Source organism: Aphelocoma coerulescens, chromosome 26 (genome assembly GCF_041296385.1).
Source record: "Aphelocoma coerulescens isolate FSJ_1873_10779 chromosome 26, UR_Acoe_1.0, whole genome shotgun sequence".
Taxonomy (NCBI): Eukaryota; Metazoa; Chordata; class Aves; order Passeriformes; family Corvidae; genus Aphelocoma; species Aphelocoma coerulescens.
This window is the reverse complement of record NC_091039.1, coordinates 1,586,345-1,613,143: the sequence shown is the minus strand read 5'-3', so window position 1 is coordinate 1,613,143 and position 26,799 is coordinate 1,586,345. Positions and strand designations below refer to the sequence as shown.

Below are 26,799 nucleotides of genomic sequence, written 5' to 3'. Positions count from 1 at the left end.
CCTCAGCAGCTCCTAAACCCAGCTGAGGTTTTTGCCTTTTCAAATCCACCAGGCTGTGCCAGGAGTCAGAATACCCACCTTTGACAGGCACGCTGGTAACTGGCAGCCAGGTCACAGTGCCCTTCTTGCGTTTCTGAACAATGTATCCCATAATTTGGGAAGTGCCAGTTTTGCAAGGAGCTTTCCAGGATATGGTGATGGTGTCCCTGCTGGCACTGATGATCTCGGGGGGATCTGGGGCACCAGGGGAAGCTACAAAGAGATGAAGTCTTCATTATTAGCAGGTATGTTTTTATTGCAAGATAAAATGGTGGTGTGTGTAATTTCATCTTCCAGATTCCCCAAGGTATTCCTATGGATGTGCTTTGAAAACCTGGCTGAGACCTGAAGTTGTGGATCCTGTTCTCCACAAGAACTGGATCCAGCATGGATTCTGTTCCTGAGTCTGGATTTCACAAAAGACCTGCTGTCATCAGGACTGACAATTCCTCTGTCAGTGGGGTGTGTCATTCCTACATGATATGAACAGTCAGCATCATTCTTGCTTTCAGCAACAGGAACTGGTAACAAAATGGATTTTCTTTGCCCTCCACTAAAGTGTTCAAGATACAGAATCATGGGAATGAAAATGGAGAAAGAAGAGAATTAGAACTGAACATTACTCTCTTTAGTACTGCATTTGTGCTCATGGCAAATCTGATCAAGTACTTAAACTCCTTGAAGGACAAAGACAATATTCAGTTGTCTGGAGATCAGGGGAATGGAGTGGTCATGCTGAGAACTGCTGCACATACAGAGACACTCCTTTGCCTGTGGAGTTAAGAAAAGGCCTCACATGTTCCCTTTGCAGCCACAGTGGGAAAAATTTCCTTTGATCTTGATGCATTTTGCATTTCCCCCATGAAACTTCCTTTCCAATCCAGAATGAAGCATGACCAAGGAATAATTAAATCTCACTCAGTAGCCAGAGCCTACAGCAAACTGCTGCTCTTGCTGGGCAACCTCCACAGCTTTGTGTGAAGACTGAAGCTGAGATCTGTAGCAACATCCACAATGCAGTGAGTTTCCTTTGCTGTCAGCTTTGATAATGAATTTCCCAATTTGAATTATGAATTATGAGAAGTTCTCCTCACCTTTACCAGCAGCCTTCACTTCCCCTGACTCCAGCGCGTCGCTCACTCCCTCGGCATTCATGGCCCTCACCCTGAAGTAGTAGCTCATCTCTTCCTCCACTTTGCTCGTGGTGAAGCTGGTGCAGCTCCTGGGGGTTTCTCCCAAAGTCTCCCAGTTGTTCCTGCCCACCTGCTGCCTCTCCACGAGGTACCTTTGCACTGGTTTGCCCCCATCATCCTTTGGGGGCTTCCACTGGATCGTGATGTTGTTGGCGGAGCTTTCTACAATTTTGATGGGTCCTGCTGGGGGCTGTGGCTTGTCTGGGAAGATGAACAGAGACACAGCTGGCTCCAGACCCAGACCTGCGCCTGGGTTTGGAGCAGACACTGTCCCTTGCTCTCCAACTGGGAGACTGTTCCTGATGAAATGCAGGGACAGTTGTAGGATGAGGGCTGGGCACATGAATTGCCTCTTCCAAACTTGCACTCTTCTAACTTTTGATGGGGAAGATGGAAAGCCAGGCCCTTGCTCTCCCTGGGTCAACTGTTCTCATAAGCACTGCACCAGTTCAGCTTGCTAATACAGGCAGAACATAATTTCTGGTCTCTCAAAGGAGCCCAGGCATTTATGGGATGGCTGAATTGGACCTTGATATCCTATTTCAGATTTGCATGTTGTGTACAGTCACATCTCCTACAGTGTCTGATTCAAAATTCAGCTGCTGAGGCCATGAAAAACCAAATTAGGTTTGTGTTCCCTTGTACTAAAGGGCAAGAAGCATGTTCAGCAATCTTCCCTTGTACCTGGATTTTGGGGCAATATACAGAGTCCTGTTCCTCTCGGAATATCCAGTCACTCCAAATAAGGTTCTCACTAATGTCAATGGATTCCCTGCCTAAGCTTTACAGTGAAAGCCACAGTGGATGTTACAGGATCTTACCTATCACCACGAGCTTAAGGTTGATCTCCAGGACGCCACTGTCGTTCTTGAGCCTGACTTTGTAATCCCCACAGTCCCTCCTGTCACAGCTGGAGATGGACAGTGTGGTGCAGGTGTCTGTCTTGTCCACACGGATCCTGGTGTCATCCCCCAGCTCCATCCTGTCCTTCAGCCATGTGGCCCTGATGGGCCCCCGGCCCTCAAATGGGATCCGCAGCTTCAGCCCCTCCCCGGCCTTGGCCACCATGGGGACACTGGTCAAGTTCTTGAGGAGGACTTTGTCCACCTGGGGAGGATCTAAGCAGGATACAAGGTCATTAAAAACCACAATTCAAGGAGGATAAGGCTCATCCTGGAGGGATACTGCCAGCAATGCTTAGAACTCACAACACTTGGACCTTCACCTTTAGTTGTACTTTGCTACAGCATAATTATCACAAGGTTTTGTAGTATCACACTGTCCTTTCACTAGAGAAAATTTCTCCTAGGCAACACACTAAACACAAGAATGAAGAATCTGCTCTGATAAAGTGTTTTGTGCACTGTTGGGGTTTTAGTTTAGTCCTAGTTTTTTTTCCTGTTAAAGGAATTTTTTCCCATATGCATGTTGCTAGGGGACAAGTGGCTGTACTTCAGGCAGACAAAAGAGCTGCCCACTGTAGGTGGGGTGGGCCTGGCTACTCCTTTGTTTCACCTGGGTGTGGGGTCAGTTCGCTCTCCGTGGTGTTCTCGGAGGGAGAAGCTGCTGGTTCTTTTCGGCTGTTTTTTCTTTCTTCGGAGAAAGATCCCAGGACCCCCGGCCCACCTTCCCTGCCCCGCTGGAGGCTGGGCTGTGGTCGCCCTGCCCCGCCGCTGCTTCGAGCCTTCGCTGCGTTGTAGCCATGCTCGCCCTGCCTGCCCAGACCTCCGGGGGGTTCCCTGCTTGGATATATCACGTCTGCCACCCGGAATTTGTGCTCATCCCTGCCGCTCCAGCCTGCTGTTCCAGCCTGCTGTTCCCAAAGGTCCAGCTGGACACCGGGATCGGCTGCCCAGCGGTTTCTGAAGCCTTTGTTCCATCCTTCCCCGGGATCCCAGGGCACCGGTGCCGTGTGCTCCCCGAGCTCGCTCCGGAGCGCCCCCTGCAGCCGCGGGGGAACCATCGCACCTGCCCTGCTCACCGGGAGCCGCCAGCGCCCCTGTCGGCTGCGAGCGGAACTGCACCCGAGGGGAAAGGGCCTGACAGCCGAGAAGGCTGGGACTGGGTTTGTGATTGTTTGCTGTTACTGTCATAGTTATTGCTGTTTGTTTGACTGGTTATATATCTATATATATATATATATAGTAAAGAACTGTTATTCCTATTTCCCACATCTTTGCCTAAAAGCCCTTGATTTCAAAATCATAACTCAGAGGGAAAGGGGTTACATCTGCCATTCCAAGGCAGGCTTCTGCCTTCCTTAGCAGACCTGTCTTTCAAACCAAGACATGCACCCAGAAATCTTTGATTTGCTAACAGAAGGCTCTCTAGTTAAACTTGCAAATGCAAAATGAACCAACCTGTACAAAAAACATTTCCCATTTATCTTGTAATTCTTTATAATAAAGTTATCTCAATAACCAATTACATGTCTCTGAGTAAATATATTACGTTTAAAGCCCTCTCATGTAGTGTTGGTGGTTTGAGTAGACTCACCTTCAACAAAAATTGAAGCTTCAGTTTTTACATCGCCACCTTCAAACCTGTATTTCCCAGCATGAATATCTTCAGCTTTGTTAATGATTAGTTTGTGGACAAGACCTTTCTTTTCAAAGATGACTCCATCCATGCTTGTTAACTACAAAGTAAAGGACAGAGACACATCCTTTTAAAAGGGAAAAAATGCAATCTAAACTGAAACTGGGCAGACTACAATTTGAAATGCAGTTGAAAATACTTATGAACATCTGCATGTTTAATGACAATATTCTGGTATTCTGTTGTCCAGAGAAGCTGTGGCTGCCCCATCCCTGAAAGTGTCCAAGGCCGGGTTGGATGGGGTCAGGTTGGATGGGGCTTGGGTCCAGTGGAAGTTGTCCCTGCCCAGGGCAGGGGGTGCGACTGGATGGTCTTTAAGGGTCCCTTCCAACCCAAACCACTCTGGAATTCTGGGATTCTCTGAACCCTTCCCGGGCCCCACTCAGACTGCAGGTGACTGTCAGGGGAAGAACACCTTGACCCCACCCTTAGGAAGTAGAGCCAGAGAGCAGAGCATTGCTACTCAAAGCCAACAGCAAGCTCAAGGAACCCACCTTTAGGCCATCCTTAAACCAGGTTCCTGTCACGTTGTCCCTGCTGACAGTGCAGGACAGCTCAGCTGGGTCCCCCTTCAGCACTCGCATGGTTGCCAGCTGCTTGTTGAGGTAACAGCGTGGGACTGAACAGGCACAAAGGAAGGGAAAGAAGCTAAGTCTGTGTTACAGAGAGACATCCAGAGCTGAAAATGCACGTGTGGGAAAAGAGCTTTTAAAAAAATACATCCTGTGGCCAGGAGAGGCTTTTGTGCCACCTCACTGTGGGCCAGCTGGGTACACTCAGTGCCCACAGGGTACCTGTGAGGGATGTGCAGCCATCCCACCATCAATTACATCCCAACATCCACTTCATGGGCAGTGGATTCATCACAAAGCACATTATCCAGCTGCAGATTTGCTGGTTTCTGTCTATGCTAATTGTCTTGGCTCCCTCTACAGCCAATGGGAAAAACCAGGTTGCTCCAGGGTGTGGATACACTGCTTCATCCTCCTCTTCCTGTGCACTGAGCACACATGGGGCTGCCCAACACATCCCCCTAAATAGCCCCAGGCACACTGTTCTCCACCCCTGTATTCCTCTTTCCCTTCCCAAGTTCTTCTCCATTAACATCCTCATCTCCTCTCTAATAAATACCCCGCTCCTTCCCCTCGAGCCCCAATTTTGATGGTTTTACTTCCTTATTTGTATTTATGGTTTAGAAATGATAATTCCTAACTTGTGAGCAATCCCATTAAGTGAATATTCCCCTCTGATTATACACCTGAAATTTCTCATTCCTACAATTTACACATCATCATCTTGCTGGTGGAGCCACAGGTCTTACTCAAATGGCTGCAAACACATTACTCCCCTCTTCCTCTGTGCAACACCTTCATTATTCCTGATGTTACAAGAGAAAAGAGCTCTTTACATTATATAAGCCCATATAAGCAGGAACAGAATTGTTCCCAGAACTTGGACAGTTCTTTGCAGGAGGTGTTTGAAAAAGAAAGTGAAACTTCAGTTTTGAATTGGAACAATATCAAAGAAACATGATGTTATTCCTTGAAACCATGTTTGTGAACTGGTCTATTCCACGAGATGTGAAACAAATGAACAGATGAGACCTGGTATAGATCATTTAGACAAAGAAAATAATTTAGACCTTTAAGGCAGTTTGATCAGAGCAAACTGTGTAAGATTGAACAGCCAATCAATGGGAGAATTAGGAACAGATCATGGGACAACCAAATTTCTACGTAGAGCTGTATTTATCTAAACCATAATATCCCATTTCTTTGCAGGATTAGGAATGTGAGTATCAAAATGTAAATACCAGGAGTCACCAGTTAACCACGTACCTTTGAGATCATCCAGGGCACTCCGTTTCCTTTGGCCTGTGCTTTCTGTGTTGTTCAGGGAATCCTTTGCTTTAAGATCCAGGTCAGGTTCCTGCTTTCTCTGGTTTGCTGAAGGAGGTCCACCAAAAGGACCTGGCATCTGGCCATAACTCAGTGGACCTTGACCAAACCCACCTGAACTACTCCCGTCAACAGATCTGTCATGGGATTTACTCCCTGCCCCTCCAAAGGCAGAATTTGTGCCATAAAGGGAGCCCAACTGTCCAAAATCTCTGCCCTCTCCCCTGGCTCCTCCTGGACCTGACAGGGACCCTCTGTCACCAGCTGAACCTTTGTTCCCTGGCCCTCTGACATCACTGGCAGTGCCCTTTCCAGTTTCACCTCCCAAAGATCTGCCAAGATGTGCATCCAGCCCATATCCACCATCTGGTCCACCAGCACCTCCCACACCTCCTTTACCACGGACTGAATCCTGTTCATCCCCTCCCAACCTCCCAACGCCACCTGCACCGGTCCTGGCTACAGCTGACCCTCTGTCCTTGCCATAGAGAGACCCTGCACCCCACAGTGCTGAGCCTTCCCCAGAAAAGCCCTCTCCTCCTCCTCCACCTGCATATCCCAGAGCTCTGCTCAGCGTGGCATCCCTGCCACGGCCAGATCCTATCGCTTCCTCACCTCCAGGAGAAAAATGAGCAGCTCCTGCCACAGCCCCAGCTGGGAAACCATCTTTTCCATGGAGAACTCCAACACCCCCTGCTCCAGCACCACCAGCCCCAGCTGGGAGGCCATCCTTTCCATAGGGAGATCCAAGTCCCCCTACACCAGCTGCACCAGCACCACCAACACCTGCTCCAAGTGACCGACCATCTGGACCATACAAAGGCTCTCCAAATCCACCTGCACCAGCACCACCAGCCCCAACTGGGAGACCATCCTTTCCATAGGAACCCCTGACTGCCCCTGAACCACCAACACCAGCACCTGCTCCAAGTGGGAGACCATCCTTTCCATAGGGAGATCCAAGTCCCCCTGCACCACCAGCCCCACCAGCACCACCAGCCCCAAATTGGAGACCATCCTTTCCATAGGGAGCTCCAAGTCCCCCTGCACCACCAGCCCCACCAGCGCCTGCTCCAAGTGGGAGACCATCCTTTCCATAGGGAGATCCAAGTCCCCCTGCACCACCAGCCCCACCAGCCCCTGCTCCAACTGGGAGACCATCCTTTCCATAGGAACCCCTGACTGTCCCTGAACCACCAACACCAGCACCTGCTCCAGCTGGGAGACCATCCTTTCCATAGGGAGATCCAAGTCCCCCTGCACCACCAGCCCCACCAGCCCCAACTGGGAGGCCATCCTTTCCATATGGAGATCCAAGTGCCCCTGCACCACCAGCCCCACCAGTGCCTGCTCCAGCTGGGAGACCATCCTTTCCATAGGGAGATCCAAATACCCCTGCACCAGCACCAGCAGTACCACCAACACCTGCTCCAAGTGGCCGACCATCTGGACCATACAAAGCCTCTCCAAATCCACCTGCACCAGCAACACCTGCTCCAACTGGGAGACCATCCTTTCCATAGGGAGCTCCAAGTGCCCCTGCACCACCAGCCCCACCAGTGCCTGCTCCAACTGGGAGACCATCCTTTCCATAGGGAGATCCAAGTCCCCCTGCACCACCAGTGCCTGCTCCAACTGGGAGACCATCCTTTCCATATGGAGCTCCAAGTCCCCCTGCACCACCAGCCCCTGCTCCAACTGGGAGACCATCTTTTCCATAGGGAGATCCAAGTCCCCCTGCACCACCAGCCCCACCAACACCTGCTCCAACTGGGAGACCATCCTTTCCATAGGGAGATCCAAATACCCCTGCACCAGCACCAGCAGTACCACCAACACCTGCTCCAAGTGGCCGACCATCTGGACCATACAAAGCCTCTCCAAATCCACCTGCACCAGCAACACCTGCTCCAACTGGGAGACCATCCTTTCCATAGGGAGCTCCAAGTGCCCCTGCACCACCAGCCCCACCAGTGCCTGCTCCAGCTGGGAGGCCATCCTTTCCATAGGGAGATCCAAGTCCCCCTGCACCACCAGCCCCACCAGTGCCTGCTCCAACTGGGAGACCATCCTTTCCATATGGAGCTCCAAGTGCCCCTGCACCACCAGCCCCACCAGTGCCTGCTCCAGCTGGGAGGCCATCCTTTCCATAGGGAGCTCCAAGTGCCCCTGCACCACCAGCCCTACCAGTGCCTGCTCCAACTGGGAGACCATCCTTTCCATAGGGAGATCCAAGTCCCCCTGCACCACCAGCCCCACCAACACCTGCTCCAACTGGGAGACCATCCTTTCCATAGGGAGCTCCAAATCCACCTGTACCAGTCCCACCAGCAGCACCTGCTCCAACTGGGAGACCATCCTTTCCATAGGGAGCTCCAAGTCCCCCTGCACCACCAGCCCCTGCTCCAACTGGGAGACCATCCTTTCCATATGGAGATCCAAATCCACCTGTACCAGCCCCACCAACACCTGCTCCAACTGGGAGACCATCGGGACCATACAAAGCCTCCCCAAATCCACCTGCACCACCAGCACCACCAGCACCTGCTCCAACTGGGAGACCATCCTTTCCATAGGGAGATCCAGGTCCCCCTGCACCACCTGCCCCACCAATGCCTGCTCCAACTGGGAGACCATCCTTTCCATATGGAGCTCCAAGTCTCCCTGCATCAGGCCCTCCAGCTGGGAAACCATCCATTCCATAAGGAGATGCAGCACCTCCAAAACCACCACCTGCAGCTCCGCCAACTCCTAATCCAGCAGCGAGACCATCTTGTCCACGTGGATACCCAAGTGCTCCTGTACTAGCCCCACCAACACCAGGCCCAGTGGGGAGACCATCCTTTCCATATGGAGCTCCAAGTTCCCCTGCAACACCAGCCCCACCAGCACCTCCTCCAACTGGGAGACCATCCTTTCCATAGGGAGCTCCAAATCCCCTTGCACTTGCAGCACCAGCTGCACCAAAACCTGCTCCAAGCTGCCTACCATCTGGACCATACAAAGGCTTTCCAAATCCACCTGCACCAGCACCACCAGCCCCAAATTGGAGACCATCCTTTCCATATGGAGTTCCAAGTCCTCCTGCATCACCAGCCCCACCAGTGCCTGCTCCAGCTGGGAGGCCATCCTTTCCATAGGGAGATCCAAGTCCCCCTGCACCACCAGCCCCACCAGTGCCTGCTCCAACTGGGAGGCCATCCTTTCCATAGGGAGATCCAAGTCCCCCTGCACCACCAGCCCCACCAGCGCCTGCTCCAGCTGGGAGACCATCTTTTCCATAGGGAGATCCAAGTCCCCCTGCACCACCTGCCCCACCAGTGCCTGCTCCAACTGGGAGACCATCCTTTCCATAGGGAGATCCAAATACCCCTGCACCAGCACCAGCAGTACCACCAACACCTGCTCCAAGTGGCCGACCATCTGGACCATACAAAGCCTCCCCAAGTCCCCCTGCACCACCAGCCCCTGCTCCAACTGGGAGACCATCTTTTCCATAGGGAGATCCAAGTCCCCCTGCACCACCAGCCCCACCAACACCTGCTCCAACTGGGAGACCATCCTTTCCATAGGGAGATCCAAATACCCCTGCACCAGCACCAGCAGTACCACCAACGCCTGCTCCAAGTGGCCGACCATCTGGACCATACAAAGCCTCCCCAAATCCCCCTGCACCAGCAGCACCTGCTCCAGCTGGGAGACCATCCTTTCCATAGAGAGCTCCAAATCCACCTGCACCACCAGCCCCACCAATGCCTGCTCCAGCTGGGAGACCATCCTTTCCATAGAGAGCTCCAAATCCACCTGCACCACCAGCCCCACCAATGCCTGCTCCAGCTGGGAGACCATCTTTTCCATAGGGAGCTCCAAATCCGCCTGTACCAGCACCACCAAAACCAGCTGCAACTGAGAGACCATCCTTTCCATAGGGAGATCCAAGTCCCCCTGCTCCAGTACCACCAGGCCCAGCTGGGAGACCATCCTTTCCATAGGGAGCTCCAATTCCCCCTACACCAGCCCCACCAGCACCTGCTCCCAGTGCCTGACCATCTGGACCATCTAAAGCCTCCATTTCTCCTGTGGAATTTCCACCTGCACCAGCAATAGCCCTATCTCCACCTGGAAGGCCTCCTGGCACATACGGAGAGCCAGACCTTTCTGCCTGCCCTAGCTGACCACTGGCATGAGGTGTCAGGCCATCCTTGCCATAGGGAGTCCCTGTTTGTCCCTCTCTGTTTATATCTGCTCCGTTCTTACCACCCACAGTGGGATGCCCATCCTTGCCATGGTGGGACATCATTCTTCCTGCCATTCCAGTACCTGCAGCATTCCCCCCAGCTCCAGTTCCTGGACGAGTCCTGCTGAACAGATCACCCACACTGGCTCCCACTCCAGTTGAATCAGGATCAAGCCCATCTGGCACAGAACTTCCACCACCCAACCTCCCAGCACCCCCAAAACCAGCTCTGTAACTGGCATCACCTAAATTCCCATCCTTGTCATGCTGAGAGCCCAAACCTTCTCCATCATCCATGTCAATGTTAACAGCACCCAGCACACCCTCACCTCTGCCATCCACAGAATTCCATTCGCCTCCCCCTCCTACTGCACCACCAGGACCTGCTCTGCCTGAGACAGCGCCCATACCATGGACAGCCCTTAACCCACTTCTGCCTCCTAAGCCTTTTAGTCCAAACGTGCTGCCATCATTGGCCCCCGAGTCTCCATGTAGACCTGCTCCAGAAAACTGCCCAGACCCCATCTCTCCATTTATGTGGGTTTTGCGTAGCCCCTCTTTTCCCAAAAATCTTTGGCTTCCATCATCAGGATCAATGGAGTGTCCTTGGCCCCTGCCTTGGCTGCTGCCTTGACCAGTTCTGTACCAGCCAGTTTTCTCCACACCAGAGGATGTAGAAAAGGAAGGATGATCTTCATCACCAGCTTGTTCTTGGCGCCGGAGCTTCCTCGCCCTTTCATTGTCTGCCATTGTTTCTTTCAGCCACTCAGATGTCTCCCTTTCAATCTTTTCTCCTTCATCCTGTCTCCTCTTTCCTTTGGCATCTGAAGTTGCATTGTTTGATGGGAGCAGATTTACAGTTTACAGAAAAAGAGGGGAACAAAACAACAGAAAATCAGTAGGTCACTGCACTGCATCAACAACCAAAGAAAATGTGTTAGCACTTTTTGAATTTCATTTTAGGACACACACAATATATTTAAATAAATTTAAAATAATTTCAAATCCTGAATTTTTCAATGCCACATTCAGACAACAAAATTAATTAAAGACAATTATTTTTAGTTAAAATGCATTGGTTTTTAGTGGAAACATGCTCATTATAACAAACAAACCAACCAAAAATAACAGAAAAAGACACTTCCAGCATGACAGGTCTGATTTAGAGGGGCTTAGATTGTATCTGGGATTCATTAATTCCATCTGCCTACTCCCTCCAGCTATGGAGAAGGAGCAGAATATTCCATGCACAGAGGAGCCATCAGTTCCCACCCTGGAACTGGGATTTTGCTGCTCTGGAGGCAGCTTGCAGATCTGGATAATGGCTGGTTTAGGGATGGCCAACCTGAGGACTAAAGCTTCCAGATCTGTGAACAGCTTTGGATTAATCCACAATTCAGGCTGTTCTGAGAGCAGGTCACTCACTGCTTTGGTTTCCAGGTTGGATATAATTTATCAGAGCTCACAGCTCACTGAAATCCACGGGCAGTTTCTTTTTTCAGAAAGCTACATTGGTTTGGAGAAGTCTTTGTGAGAGACCCTTCCTGCTGCTGTGTGAGGATCCCAAAAGAAACCAAAGGCAATGGGAACCAAAGGAACCACCTTTCAGAAGCAAACAAATATGAGCCAGGACACTGTCAATGTGCCTGCACTGGATGTTCCCACCTTCCCAGCTTCCTCTGAGCTCCTTCCAGCATGTTTAACCTCTAATTGGGAATGAAAAATATTATCTAGCAAGAAGAATGGCATTGATAGTGTAGAACTGAGGGTATCAAAAGCTTCCTGAGCCCCTTCCTGCTGCACTGTGATCACTGGGACAGCTTCCTCAAAAACATGTGGGGAGATAAGGAGAATTTTTTGATAACTGGTGGAGAATGTGCTACTTCGTTATAGCTGTAGAGCAAACAAGCCAATAGGATTTGTCAGGACTAATTAAAAGGGGAAAAGATGGTCTCATTTGAAGAGGAAAGAGGGTCTAACCAGACCTTCATTTTCCCAAAGAGAATTTAGAATCATGGAATCACAAAATGGTTTGGATTGGAAGGAACCTCAAAGCTCATCCTGTTCCACCCCCTGCCATGGGCAGGGACATCTTCCACTATTCCAGGTTGCTCCAAGCCCCATCCAACCTGGCCTTGGACACTTCCAGGGATCCAGGGGCAGCCACAGCTGCTCTGGGCACCCTGTGCCAGGGCCTCCCCACCCTCACAGGGAAGAATTTCTTCCCAAAATCCCATCTAACCCTGCCCTCTGGCAGTGGGAAGCCATTATCCCTTGGGAGTGGTCCTGTCCCTCCAGGCCCTTGTCCAAAGTCCCTCTCCAGCTCTCCTGGAGCCCCTTTAGGCACTGAAAAGGTCTCCAAGGCCTCCCTGTAGTCTCGTCTTCACACTGAACACCCCCAGTTCTCTCAGCCATAATTTAGGAATTAGAGGCTCAGCAATTCATTTCCCAGCAGAGCAACATCTCCTTGAGCCATCAGGCAGTGAGAGGAATGTTTTGTGCCAACACACCATGGGAACAACCCGCTGCCAACCACTCACACTCCACAAGGAGCCAGGCACTGGAGGAGCCCTGTCCCGCGTCGAGCGTGTACAGGCCACTGTCCGAGGGCACCACGTTCCTGACAATCAGCTTGTGGGTCAGGCCATCAGGTGTCACAGAGATCTGGTGCTTGTCACTGGCCTGGAGGAGGTGGCTTTTGTGCAGCCACAGGGGCTCGTGGCAGGGCGTGCACAGCACACACTGGAACTCAGCGTCCCCAGCCTCGGCACAGCGCGCGTCGGAGAGCGGCTGCCGGAACCGCACCGGGATGGCTGCAGGGGAAACCAAGAGCTGTGGGAAGGAAATGGCTGGTTCTGGGCTCCAAGTAAAACTGTTACAGCTGAGGGAGGAAAGAACAGGAAGTTGTGGTGCCTCTGAGCATTGGGTTAATGAGAAAAAGGAAAAACTGAGATGTGCTTCTGTGCCAAATTCTGCAGAAAGGCAGAAAAGTAGATTTTTGTCTTTATTATCTTCTGAGACACTGTACCCCACAGCACTGATGTGCTGGCAGTTTTTAGTCATTGATGTGTTCCTGCAGCACGATACTTGGATTGAGTTTGTTGTTATTATTCTGAGCTTACAGAAGCAAACTGTAATATGGGGTAGGTTAAGGAGTGTGCTCACTGTCACCCACAGCAGACCCGTTCTCAAGCCCAGGCCTGTTCCCCTGGACTGCAAATGCGGCACCTAAAGCACATAATCACCCTCCTGCTCCTTTTCACCTGTGCCAGACAAGGAACCCTTACTGGGCAACACAAAACCAGTCCTCTGTGGTGGTCAGGAGTAACTGAGCTTCACACTTGCTCCTAGACACAATTTTCCTAGACAAAATTTTGTCACAGTTGCACATCACATCCCTCAAACTGAACTCCTTACCTTGAGCATCCAGTTCAGTTGAGAAGATAGGGATGTCCTCCACCCTGACCTGGTACACCCCTGCATCCTCTGGCTGCACATCATTGATAGTGAAGCGGTACCTTTTCCCAACTCTCCTCAGGCAGTGCTTCCTGTACTCGTCCCCTGTCCCGTACCGGAGCCGCTCGCCGTCCTGGGGAGGGGAGGGGAGGGGAGGAGTGTCCTCACAAAAGCTCAACCAGTGCCAGGCATTTTGAACAAATTAGGACAGGTTGGTGCTACAATCCCCTTGTTGATATAAATGAGTAACCTCACAGTGCCCAGGGCTCTTTGCAGCACACAGGCGCTGTCTGGGCAGTGAATTCTGCACAGAGCAGGGTACCAGGCTCTGAAACTCAGCAAAACAGCAGCCCTTGGCTACCCACATAAGGGTCTGAATCTTAGCTAATACACAGTTATTGCAGCTACAAAGACTACAAAGCACTTTCTTGGCTTAGAGTTCAGCATCCTCCCAGCTGGATGAGCAGGAGACTTCACCACTTTCTGTAGCACACTTGGGTTACGTTCTCCAAACTGTGGTTCATAGAATTCATGTCCTACATTTGATCCAGAAGATTCATAGTTAGTCTGTCCTTCCCTTCAGGGAATTCTGATTTCCCCTGCATTGAAGCCTCTAACCACAATTTGACTAAAAAGTGTCTTTCAGACAAACATGCCCAGCACTGAGCGCCTGTGGATCCCATCCGGGGGACTATGGATCTCGAGGGGATGTTTTACATCTCTGAGATCTTCCTTCATAGAGGGAGTTATAGGCCAATAACACACTTGAGAAAGTGAATAAAATTTATATGAAACTGCAGGATTTCTGCAGCCTGAAAGACACTGCTGGGATGATGGTCTTAAACTGAAGAAGGGTCAGGTTAGATATAAGAAAGTAGCTTTTTCCCATGAGGGTGGGCAGGCCCTGGCACAGGGTGCCCAGAGCAGCTGTGACTGCCCCTGGATCCCTGGAAGTGTCCAAGGTCAGGCTGGATGGGGCTTGGAGCAGCCTGGAATAGTGGAAGGTGTCCTTGCCCATGGCAGGGGGTGGAATGAGATGAGTTTTAAGGTCCCTTGACCTTTAAAAGGTCCCTTCCAACTCAAACTGTTCTATGAATTTCCTGAAGTCACAAGGGTATCAGTAACTGACTGCATCCCCTGTACTTGGATCTATAAATCCCCAGGGATATTCACCACCAAGGATCACCCCACACCCACACTGCTCCCTAACCAAGCAGGGATCTGCAAAGGACAGACAACTTTAGGGCATTTATTTGCTCTCAGCCACTGCCTAGCAGATGAAGCCTTTTCTGTAGAACACTTGAGGGGTGCTCTGAGCTGCTGCTGCCCAACACATCCCCCTCACCTTGAGCAGGTAAACGTTGCTGTTGCTGCTTTTCAGCTCCATCTCCAGGCTGAACGTAGCATTTCCCTCCTTGTTGACTTTGATGTGTTCAAAGTTTTTGAGACTGTGAATGAACTGCAAAGAAATATTGAAGAACCTAGTAAATGATAAAGCTTCCACGACAGAAGTTCTTAAGCTGTTGAATTAATGTGAAATCTACTTTAAAGAGCTACCTCTAAAGTTATGTAGGAGAAGTATCTGTAAGTCACAGTTCTGGTGCAGTAAGCTGCAGTATCTGTAAGTTGCCATGGTTTCCTCCTGTATATAAATTACTTTTTATGTGTTGCCTCCTGGTCACTCCCACACTGCCCATCCAGGTCTCTATGGGCCCCTCTATGTGAAGGCCAATTTTTACTCTTGGACATACAATTTTTAATTTGGGATCCAAATTCTTATCAGAGACAACTGAATACCCCTTTGGTCAGTATCTCCTAAAATATGTGAACTGAGCTTCAAAAAATTCATCAGCATTTTCACCTGCATGAGTAAAGAAGTGGAACTTCTTTAAAATAATGTCATAAATCATTGTCATACAACAAAATTTTCATCTCCAAAGCAATTTAGGAAGCTTTAGCCTGTTTTCAGAAGCTGCAGTTTGTTAAAAATTAGTGGTTTCAGTTTATTTTACCTTGTCTTGTTCACTCTCTGTGTCCTTCCTTAGCTCCTGCAGCTTCCTCAGCATCCCACGGAAGTCAACAATTCCATATTTCATACAGATTTTCTCATAATCTCTCTTATCTGCATGCAGCAACAGCTGCCACACAGCTTCTTTGTCCAGGGGCTTTGGTTTTGGTGCTATGACCCTGAGAACCAGGGGTGAAAACACTCAGATGTTTTGACAAACAACAAGATGTCCTGCTTTTCTATCCTTAATTCTCTTCCATCTCTCTCCCTCCTTCCTGTAGTTCACTTGGCCCCGTAGGTGCAGGCAGGAAAGACTGTGACTCTTCCAGAGCAGGTTTTCTGCATCTATACTACAAATTAAATGGTGCCAGGGAACAGCTTCCACACTGCTGAAGAGGCTCTGGCACAGTTTGGCCCAAGCCAGGTAATCCTAGGTCAGGATTCTGCACAGAGATCATTCTCAGCAGGTTATCCTTAGAGCTTCCCACCTGGGACGGGGAGGGTTGTGCCCTGGGCACCTGGCAGTGCAGCTGGGCTGGGAGCCAGGGCTCAGCCCCGGGGCAGGCAGCAGAGCAGTGCATGGACAGGTGTCCTTTAGACAGGAAACTACTCGTGAGCTAAACACAGGGAGGCAGAGAAACACATCTGCCCAGTGGGAACCTGAGGGTGCAGAGGAAATACCCTGAAAATGAGGCTGGAACCTTGTGTTTATCTCAGTCCCAAGCTGTTCTGGCCTGTCTCTCCATAGGGAGTCTCACCACAACTTTGGACACAAGAAGTGTTGCCCTGAAGGTCTCTGGAGCTGTCCCCTACCACCAAGAAACACCCAGAAGTGGGAGCATGGCCCTCACTCCAGAGCTTTACCTCTTCCTCAGCAGCTTCTTGGACTCCAGGAGTGTCTTCCTGAGCTCTGTTACCAGAGTGGGGAAAACAACAAACAGTCACATACCCAGCACTGTGAAATACATCCCCCCCAAAGAAGATAATGCAGAATAGCCACAGACAAGAGGTTATTCTGCTGAGCTCTTTTCCTCTGGTGTTTTTTTCACACTTTACCAAAAAGCTGTCATGAAACTTCGTCAGTTCTCACTGCCGTGCTCATCCTTTGAGTGCCAGTGAAGTTCTCTCCCTAAGGGGCTTCCCTCTAGAGACCCACTGTTTTCAGCCATGTTAACATGTTTGATCCAGCTGTTTGACATCCCCAAATCCCTTTTTCCTTTTCTAATGATTCCACAATCATTAATTAAAACAGCTCAAAGTTGTGTCTAAAATCATCACTTTAGCAAAAGGTAAAGAGCAAGCAGAGATGACAGAACATTAGAGGCTCATTAATCCTTCTCTTACTCCAGTCTTTACAAGTTTGGGGTAATAATACTGTGGCAGACAGAGTATTATTAACTCTGCCCCCCAATAATATAATACACATGTAGATCTTTAACTTACCATCAGCAGCATGAACAGGAACATATTTTGCCTTCTTCTTAAAGCCAACTGATCATTTATAAGAGAAAACAGAAGGAAAACAAGCCATAGGATGAACAAGATGAGATTAACAGCAGTGAACCAATGAGTCATGAAACCACTGTATCTGTTACCAGTGCAAGAGGGAATCCCAGTTTGGATTTCCTTGTCAATCTGACATTTGCTCCCAGTAACCTCCATCTATAAAGATGATATTTCTATTGCCATTGACTCAGTACTTGCTGGAGACTCCACACAGAGGAGGAGAGCATTTTTGCCCTACCAATTCTATGGTCTAAACAATGGGAGAAAATATCAACATCTTGGTTTAGAGATGGGGAGCCAAGGTGGAAATGGCAACAGCAGATAGGTGCCTTCTAAACTTACTTGAAAGGCACAGAGGTGACATGGACACTTCCAATATAATCCATCTTCTGCTTGAGTGGAGTCCAAGAATATCAGTTATATCTGACCCACAAAGTGCCCATTTCTCTGCACTGACTATAAAGGGGAGGAGGAATGAGGTCCAGAGACAGGTGCAGAGGGATCCCAAAGGACTGATTTGTTCAAGAACATAAATAAGGGTTTGAGGCAGTTCAGCGCTAAATCCAGGCTGTCTGATTATGGACCAGTGCAGTGAGCACAATTCCACTTTCTTCCCTCTTGCCTTAAAGCTCACAGTGCCAGGGAGCCACCGAAAGTCCTCAGCGAGGGGAACACCAGACCTTCACACCAAGAACACCCAAAGTCCCAGACCCAACCCAGAAACAACAAAACCACTACCTGGGACCACAGGAGCCCAGAGCTGCCAGGCCTACCTTGGATGATCCTGAGGCCAGCAGAGCACGAGGCCTCTCCGTAGGCATTGACAGCATAGCAGCGATACAAATCACTGTCATCCAGAACCAGGCTCTTGATCTTCAAATGGAAAGCACAGAAAGTGCTCACAGAAAGGGCTGGGGTTCAGTTCACCTTCAGCTTCTCATAAAGCAGCTACTCAATGGCACCTCAGAGCCTTCTTCTGTTCCCAGAAGGGCTCTAAAAAGCTTTGTTTGCTTATCTTTGTGTTATCTCAGAGCTGGGGATGTGTAGAATCATGGAATACCCTGAGTCTGAAGGTTCCCACAGGATCATCCAGTCCAGTTCCTGCACTGACACCCCAACAATCCCAGTCTGTCCCTGGGAGCACGGTCCAAACGCTCCTGCAGCTCTGGCAGCCCTGGGGCCGTGCCCATTCATTCCATGGGGAGCCTGGGCAGTGCCCAGCACCCTCTGGGGGAAGAACCTTTCCCTGATCTCCAGCCTGGCCCTCCCCTGGCACAGCTCCAGCCCTTCCCTGGCTCCTGTCCCTGCTCACAGAGAGCAGAGGTTGGAGCTGCCCCTCTGCTTCCCCCCATTCCACTGCAGGTTTTTCCTGTCCATTTCTCTCAGTTCCACAAGTCCTTTCTGAAATACTTGGTCTTTACCTGCAGAATGAATTCATTTGTAGCACTGTTGAAGGACATTTCATATTTGGCAGGATCATCCATCCCTTTCCGTGTACGCGACCATTTCACCTCAGGGGCTGGGACACCTTTGACCACAGCTCTGAAAATGGCATTTTTACCTTTGAAAAGAGGCAAGAACTTAGTTATTTAAGACAGGCTTGAATATAAGGACTCTCAGGCCTGGCTCCTTATTTATCAAGAGTGATCCCCAGAGTGAGTAATTTCTGTTATTCTATGCAGAAACATTCTTCAAAAATAACGACACCTTCTTCTTTTGCACATCAATAATTCAGGTTTTGTCTGTATTCAATCATAAAAGGCCTTTAAAATGTCGTGTTGACCTGCCAGACATGGCTGCTGACATCTCTGACCATCACTGAAATCAGCAGCCCGACAGCAAGTTCAACCCTGACTTGCTTTTGACCCATGAAATGTCCAAACCCCTCCACATCACACATATTCTCCATCGAATCCCACTGCTCCTCCAGTCTTTAACTGGCACCACCTTGCACTCTAAACCCACCAGGCTCTGCTGCTTGAAGAGACAAGGGAGGGAGAAGAGAAGGGGGTTCATCTCCTTCATCCCTGCTCCCCAGGAACCTGAGTCCCCTGCAGCCCACCACAGAAATCTCCAACAGCTTTTCCACTGCCCAGTACAAACCTCTTCTCCAAAAGGCTCCAAACCCCAGGGTACACTGGGAAACAAGTCAGAGAAGTGACTCGTGTGGGTGAGTGGGAATAGAAATGGAGGTGAGTTATCCATGGACACAGCTCAGGCTGGAAATGATTCCTCTCTCTTTTTTTTTAATACTCTTGGTGTGCAGGTGACCAACACTGTTAAAGATTCTCCCTGGCAAGTCTGGCAATATTTCCCACACATTTCTGCAGTCACCACCACCAAACTTATTTGATGGAACAAGTTCCTGCCAACAGATCCTTATCAAAAAGCCTTCCAGCAGTGCCATCTCTTATTAAAAAGTCTCGTTCCAGTTGATTATCCCGGTGTTACATTTTAGCCACTTTGGCTGCACTTTCCCACGCTTGCCATCTGTCACAGGGAATCAGCTCAGCCATGCACTGAACAGAGTGGGGTGATGATGATAGAACTAAAGGCCCTCACAGGGCCTCTGCACAGACACAGAGTTACAGTGACCAACCTGAATGCACAAACAGTTTGTATGGGAACTGCAAAGAACCTGCTGGAAGTGAAGTAACTTGGAAAATATACCCAGGTGAAAATTTAGACAGGGGAAAACTTAGCTGGGGGCCTTGATTAGTGCCTGAAACGTGCAGGTGGAGGAGCAGGAAGAGGGACAGGTTCCACTAGAGGCCACTGTGCCCCTTCATAAAACCTCAGTGGCTCCTGGAAATCCACAGGTGAGTGTGGAACACCAAAATCCAGGCTGCTGGTTCAGTCCTGACAGGGAAGAGGAGCTACACGATGTTCTCAGGCTACTCCACACCAACAAAAAAAAAGAAACAAAAGGACTTTTTACAGGTGCAGAGAGACCCCTGGGAGGCTCTTCACTGATTCCCGTTCTTGGCTCATCAGCTGCCTGCTCTGTGCTCTGTGCTCTGTGCAAGATCTTTATGTTGTTCCTTACAGAATCATCACAGAACCATGGAATGTCCTGGGTAGAAGGGACCTCAAAGTCCATCTCCTTCCACCCCCTGCCATGGGCAGTGACACCTTCCAGTAGCCCAGGGTGCTCCAAGCCCCGTCCAACCTGGCCTTGGACACTGCCAGGGATGGGGCAGCCACAGCTTCTCTGGGCACCCTGTGCCAGGGCCTCCCCACCCTCACAGGGAAGAATTTCTCCCCAATATCCCATCTTACCCTGCCCTCTGGCAGTGGGAAGCCATTCCCCCTGTCCTGGCACTTCAGGCCCTTGTCCATCTCTCCTGGAGCCCCTTTGGCACTGGAAAGCTGCTATAGCCTAAACAGCACCTGTAGTCAGTGTATCTTACTTTAAAAAGCAGCTGATTTTCATGCTGAGCACAAGTTATTTCAACAGGAAAACAAAAAAACAGCAACTTTTTCAATGTGCTTAATCTTTTGCTGCAAAATCCTTACTGTGAGAGTTTCCTGTAGAATTCACAGGATTTGCTGTACACATAAGAACCAGATTTTGGTCTTGCACACACATAGTGACAACTCAGGAGACCTTTGTGAGTACTGATGGAATTTTCATCAGTGTAACAAAGACTTTGGCCACACAACACTTTTCTTCTGGTCATGTCAAATCACTTCAGAAACTCTTGATTTAATCATGATAATTTTTTCATGTAGGTGGGACATGGAGTCAAATCTCCAGGTCTGTGGCTTTGCCTGTTTGTCAAGAGTCTCACCTTCCTGCAGTGTCAGAGTGAGTGGTTTCTTCTCAAAATCAGGTGTACTGCATCCTTCTGGAACATCATTCACAAACTGGGTGATAACAACTCCTGGGATAGAAGATTTCTTGAAGATTTTTACTAGAAAGGCAAGAAAAAATGGATTCAATTAACATGTTTGTCCTTCAGAAATAATCTCTCAGTTTGCATTGCCTCCTGCAGAGCAGTAACTGCTCTTGCTCAGCTCCTCTTTGACCACAAAGGTCCCACCCATTCCAGTGCCACAGGCTGTAAATGTGTCCCAAGGCTTGGGCATTAAGGTGTGGGATTTTGTGGTGGCTTTGCCAAAATTGTGTCCAAGTGGGAAATTCTGCAATCAAAGTCCTAATCCAGGACCACCTCGGCTCACAGCTCCAGCGATGGTTTGGACAGGGAAAGCTTTGCATCAGTTCTTGTTTCAAATACAAAATCTGGCATGAGAAAGGGCCCACTGCCAATTCATGACCTGGTGGGTCAGTCCCTGCCATCCCCAAGCTAGAGAAGCAAGCTGGGGTTATCACAGGGGTTCCCCAGAGCTGTGTCTGTTCTCTCACCTGTCTGATGGCTGCTCATGATGCTGTGCTCAGTTTTCTGGGGTCAGCACAAACAGATTACAAGTTCTCCTTTGAAAAAGACAAATAATTTCATTATTTACAGTTCACAAGGGAAAGGACAGACCTTACCACTGCGCCCTTTAGTGCCGCAGTTTGCCCTTCCTCACTTGCCACAGCCTTGCAGCCAAGTAGAGACAGACCTGCCAATCAGCCTGTCATGCCCAACACAACCTGGGTATGAGGATGATTAGCAGGGCTGAATGGAAAATGTCCACATCCAGCAGCATCCCTCTGTGTCACCTGGCTTTCCTCTAAAGACCTCTTCTCGTGTTTCAAGCAAACATTCACCACATGGCACTCACGTGGTGGGTTCTGATGGATGGCAAGAGCAGTTGCTGAGAAGAAAACCACAGAGATGGATGTCTAAACTGGGGCATGGAGCAGAGGTACATCCTGATCTCAATTAGCTTGGTTAAATTAGCAACAGACCTGAGAGCAGACAAGAAGCCTTTAGAAGGGAATGGTGAAGTGTGAGCTTGGCATTAAGGAGTTATTGTTATGGATCACTCAGGGGACCTTCTGCCAAAGGAGTCTCTTTCCCTGTATTTTAAATTGGACAGTGTGTAATGTAACACATCCCTGCCTTGCAGAAAGCTGGGAAGGCAGATTCCCTGTCATATGAGAGATGCTCAGGAACTATAGAGTTACTGCAGCTCTGAAAGAGCAATTAGATTGGATTGCCTGTGGCATTAGTGCTGGGTCTCTGTTTACCCTCTGCACTCCTTCCGTCAACAGAGGGACACAGGAACATGCAACTTCCCTCAGTTTTGAAAGGCACGGGGACTTTGGGAGCACACCTACAGCAGGCATTCATCCAGCTGAGCTCTGGCACCTGGCACCTGATGAAAACATGGGGAATGACCCCAGCACCTCCTTGTCACACACTCAACTCCAAGCCACATTGTCTGGGTGAGAATTGGTTTCAGCTAAAGGTAAGAGATAACTCAGTGAACAAAACCAATTTGTGCTGGATATCCCACAGCCAGGCCAAAGAGAGTGTCACTCACAGTACCTCTGGGTCAGCTTCTGAACCAAAATGTGTTTTGCCATAACTCAGCAGCTGCAAAGAGCCACAGACACCTCCCTACAACAAACCACTGGCTCCACTTTGTCCTTACCACAAACCCTGTTTTGGGGCTCTGCACACTCTGCAAATCTCTGCAATAATTGACATCCCTGTGGGCCTCCCAGGCCTCAGTGGAAATGCACTGGGACAACAGCACTGGGAAATGGAACAGGGCGGTGTGAGCAGCAGCCAAGCCCTCCCTCCTGTCCCCTCCTGGCCTGATCTGGGTGACCTCTGCTGCTCCCACCACAACAAGGGGTTTGAATTTCATCTGGATGCTGCTAGTCTGGCACATCACACAGTCACTTCTGTAAACCCTTGGGAGATGTCTTAAAACTTGAGAACGAAGGGAATGAAGAGCTTGTGGGAAGAAAAAAACCACAAAACTGAACTGACAAGAAGCTGACTCGAGGGCACCCTGTCCTGCCCCAGGCAGGGCATTTCACAGTGAATGGTTGAGATTTTGAGAGGCTCTTGATCACCCTCTTATGGATTTAATTTGTCCTCCAAAGTACTGAACTGTATTAACAACAAACATAATCCCCTATTGCCTCTTGTATCTTCCTAAACATGTCACCACTCCTGGAGCTGGAATGCCTGATGCTTACAACACTCACCAAACAGGATCACCTGACACCTTGCAGCAGCTTTCCCCTAAGCTCTGTTTATGTTACACTTGCATTTATTCTTTGCTACTCCTGATTCCTTTCCTCCACGCTGGGCAGTGGTGAGGAGCAGCTACTCTGAAACAGGAATGTGGTCCCAATTCAGCTCCAAAGCCTTTCCTTACATCTCCAAATGTTTCATGTCAGAATGTTTCATTCTCAGCCTCGTGTGACAGTGGACATGTGTTACCATAACTAGAAACTGCTGAGAGAGGGCTAAATTCAAATCTAGTTTGGTAAAACCCCCAAATAGTGACAATATTTGTACAGGCAGTAACAGGCCCCATCTCTCAGTGCACAACATGCACTCTGTTCACTATGTATAAACTGCTGAGTTTACAGAGTCTTAAAGATTTCAGAAATTCACCTGGATTAAAAATAAGCTCCTGTGAGTCCTTAAACTCCTGTGAATTCCTGACTTCTGGAGAATGAGAAGGAAGCATGTTAATGCCACACATTGATTGCAGGGTTAAAATAACAGTGCTGGATATGAAGGGAACATTCCTTCAGTGTAATGAATCCAGTCATGTTGCATTTTCCAGTGTCTTGTGTATTAAATAAGGACCAGAAAATAACACCCTGGTTGGCACAGTCATTAAACCCTACCACTGCTTACTTTTAAAATTTCTACTCCCTTGTTACATGAATGACCATGGTTTTGTTCTGATTCCAGTTCAACCTAGAAAAAGAAATCACAGAATTTTTAAAATGAGACACCAAAAACCTTCCAAAAATTGTCTTAGTGTAATTCATATCTTCACTTACAGGTGCTTGAAACATTGGTGTCCTCATGAGGAGGATTTATTCAATGGAATAAATGCTTCTAAGAGGGAGTCACCCCTCCCCAGGTAAATGCTGCTGACCAACAGCCCCAGCACAACTAGGTGACACTGGAAGCAGCTCAACACTCTCTTCCCTGCAAAACACATCCCTGTCATGCATTAGCCTTGTTCAGGTATCCAGTTGGCCATTCCTCATTCCAGGCAGAAGTCTGTCTGCTTTGCAGCTGCAGGGACATCCCCACTGGGGACAGAGGCAAAGCCTCCACGGCTTTGAGCGCAGAGCTGGAGCAAGCCTTTGGCTACTGACAACATTTTTAATGTCCCAAAATAAAGCAGCAAGCCTGGCAGGGTGGGAGGGTGCCCTTCATCCTGTGTGTCCATCAATCTGTCTGGATGAGACACAGCAAGAGCCCATTCCCTGTGAGCACAACTAGACACCATTGCTGAGGCCATAAATCAGCTGAGTGAATAAGCAAAACATTTGGGAGTCAGAGGATCTGTAGGTATTGGGGGTGTCACAAGGACTTATTTATGGGCTTCAGACAGTGCAATACACAGACAAGATGTGACATAATTGCTGGCAGACTGGTGAGCAAAATTAGCCAAACCTTTAGGGAAGTGACAGGCAGTGAGTGGTTCACGGGGAGGGGATGGGTGCAGAGGCTCGGGATGTGCCATGGGCATTGCACAAGCACAGACACAGTGGGGACAAAGCCATTAGCACAGACCTAAACCAGTAATAATAAAATAATCAGCAACAGAGGCAGCATTCCGTTTCATAGGAGCATCTAATCATGGAATATGCTGAGCTGGGAGGGACCCACAAGGTCATTCAGTCCAGCCCCCAGCCCTGCACTGACACCCCAACAATCCCACCCTGTGCATCCCAGAGAGCCTTGGCCAAACGCTCCTGGAGCTCTGGCAGCCTCGGGGCTGTGCCCATTCATTCCCTGGGGAGCCTGGGCAGTGCCCAGCACCCTCTGGGGGAAGAACCTTTCCCTGATCTCCAGCCTGAGCCTGCCCTAACGCAGCTTTTCTCTTTGTAATTCTCTTTGAGTTTCTCTTTGTAAATCATGAAAATCAGGGCAGTCCTGACACAGAAAATGTTCTAAACAAAATACCAAATTGTTGTGTGCTCAGTCAAATTCTAGCTGTGCTTTACCACAGAGATCCAGATACTCAGTGAGTATATTTCACCTAAAATTCCTCTTTTAGCTTTGCGTTGGCTTTCTGTGGTTTTTTTGTTAATTTGAAGTAATCTTTTGAGCTTGAGTCTTCCCATTTCAGATGAATTTTAAAGGAAAATTTCAAATGCTTTGGTTAGAACCACAGAACTGAAGGCCAGCGAACTGCAGAAGGGAAATTTCATGAAAACTTCTGAGCAGGTCACAGAGGGGGAACGTCACAAGCTCTCCAGTGATGAATGGAGGTCTTGTGCAGAGTGGGGAGGAATGCCCAAGGATCAGATTTTGTGTGACTTATCCCTTTGGTAAATCTATACCTGACCTGATCTTCTCCTCTGCCCCAGGGATTATGAACACGACCTAAGTGCTTGCTCAGGATCCACAGACACACAAACCAGATACCCTGCACCCATTTATGTATGAAAGTGGCACTGATACCAAAGGCCAAGAGGAGACACCACCCCTATTTTTTAAGGGAGCAAAAGCCATTAAGCCCCACCAGTGAATCCATGTCCCCACCAGGACAGTGAATCCATGTCCCTTTGGAGAAGCAGGGAACCGGTCAGTCTGTACCTTTCCATGGCCACAACACTCCCACAGATTTCTCATAACAGAAACTGACTTTGATACAGGCAATAGATTTACAGCAAGTATCACAGCAAACACAACAGAGTCTCACTGCCAGGAAGGAAAGATAACATATCTCTACTCACTGTTCCGAGAAAGGATGGGTCCAGGAAAAAAACCCTTAGGAACCCCAGTGTATCTGTGCCACGAGTCCCCTGCCAGGTCCAAGGGACAATGACAGCAGATCTTCAACAGCCTGGCATCTTCCCAGGGAAATGCAGGGAATCAGTGTACCCTACAGGAGCCAAACGCTACAGGAGCCCACTACTCCCAGAATGTGTACAACCATTTCCTGACCTACTGCAACACAAAGCCACATCCAGTGTGACAGCAAAGGTGTCACTTCCCATCCCAGCTCTGCATCACCCCCACACAAATCAGTGGTGGCGTGGCCAAACTCACCACCCTACAGGCTGAGCTTCTGAGATGATCCTCTGGAAGTGACTTCTGCGTCTCCGGGCCCACGGTGGCTTTGTTCACTCAGAGCACAGAGCTCTCCATAGCTGTCCAGCGGGTCCCCTGGTCCCAGATATCAATGACCTGTGAGAAGGAAGATAAGCCCCTTATCAGTCTGGCATAAATGCCACTAAATGGCAAAAGCAGCAGCAAACCGTTGTCCCCCTCACACCTCTCCACATTCACAGAAGGTGAGGCTGTGCTCAGGAGCTGCCAGGTGTCTCCACACTGAGCTGGAGCAGCCCTGGGGGCTCATTATAGCCCCACACTCCCCCAGCCCAGGGGAGGTGCCCTGGAGCCTTTGGCAAGGCTGGCCATGGCTGGGGCCAGCCTGGCCAGATGCGACCATCACTCAAGGCCACGCTGCATCCCCAGTGCAAGACCTTGTGCCTCAAAGAAGGACAAACACTTGTGCAGATCCAAGGAAAGGACAGGCTCTACACCAGGTTGTGTAGGACACACCAGCAGATGGGCTCTCAGAGGCCACGAGTCCTCAGGAGATTTCACAGTTCCTTGGCAAAGAAGTAAAACCAGTGAATTATTGCATCTGTGCATGGGTCAACCATGCCTGGGCTTGGCCCTCAGCAGAAGAGTCCCTCAGTCTGTGCTATTCCAAGAGGCCTGAAAGAAATCCAGTTGCTCTAGAAGAGCTTCACTG

At 49.5% G+C, this 26,799-nt stretch overlaps 1 protein-coding gene across 1 annotated transcript in view; it reads right to left on the bottom strand.

The window, feature by feature from the left end:
• The window catches only part of IGFN1 (immunoglobulin like and fibronectin type III domain containing 1), a 35,890-nt gene extending 9,730 nt beyond the window's left edge, over positions 1 to 26,160 (bottom strand). Inside the window, exons 1-22 of the mRNA XM_068995618.1 lie at positions 26,088 to 26,160; positions 21,302 to 21,370; positions 20,727 to 20,849; positions 18,357 to 18,496; positions 17,709 to 17,808; positions 16,873 to 16,920; positions 16,294 to 16,339; positions 15,434 to 15,608; positions 14,767 to 14,880; positions 13,383 to 13,554; positions 12,506 to 12,778; positions 9,752 to 10,789; positions 9,125 to 9,628; positions 8,606 to 9,052; positions 8,258 to 8,329; positions 7,211 to 8,041; positions 5,669 to 6,424; positions 4,325 to 4,449; positions 3,729 to 3,870; positions 2,054 to 2,350; positions 1,134 to 1,433; positions 79 to 252 (exon numbers count right to left, since the gene is read on the bottom strand). Coding sequence (XP_068851719.1) covers positions 79 to 252; positions 1,134 to 1,433; positions 2,054 to 2,350; positions 3,729 to 3,870; positions 4,325 to 4,449; positions 5,669 to 6,424; positions 7,211 to 8,041; positions 8,258 to 8,329; positions 8,606 to 9,052; positions 9,125 to 9,628; positions 9,752 to 10,789; positions 12,506 to 12,778; positions 13,383 to 13,554; positions 14,767 to 14,880; positions 15,434 to 15,608; positions 16,294 to 16,339; positions 16,873 to 16,920; positions 17,709 to 17,808; positions 18,357 to 18,496; positions 20,727 to 20,849; positions 21,302 to 21,320 — 5,896 coding nt within the window. The 5' untranslated portion in view covers positions 21,321 to 21,370; positions 26,088 to 26,160. The remainder of the gene's footprint in view (positions 1 to 78; positions 253 to 1,133; positions 1,434 to 2,053; positions 2,351 to 3,728; positions 3,871 to 4,324; positions 4,450 to 5,668; positions 6,425 to 7,210; positions 8,042 to 8,257; positions 8,330 to 8,605; positions 9,053 to 9,124; positions 9,629 to 9,751; positions 10,790 to 12,505; positions 12,779 to 13,382; positions 13,555 to 14,766; positions 14,881 to 15,433; positions 15,609 to 16,293; positions 16,340 to 16,872; positions 16,921 to 17,708; positions 17,809 to 18,356; positions 18,497 to 20,726; positions 20,850 to 21,301; positions 21,371 to 26,087) is intronic.
• Between the last annotated feature and the right edge of the window lie 639 nt (positions 26,161 to 26,799).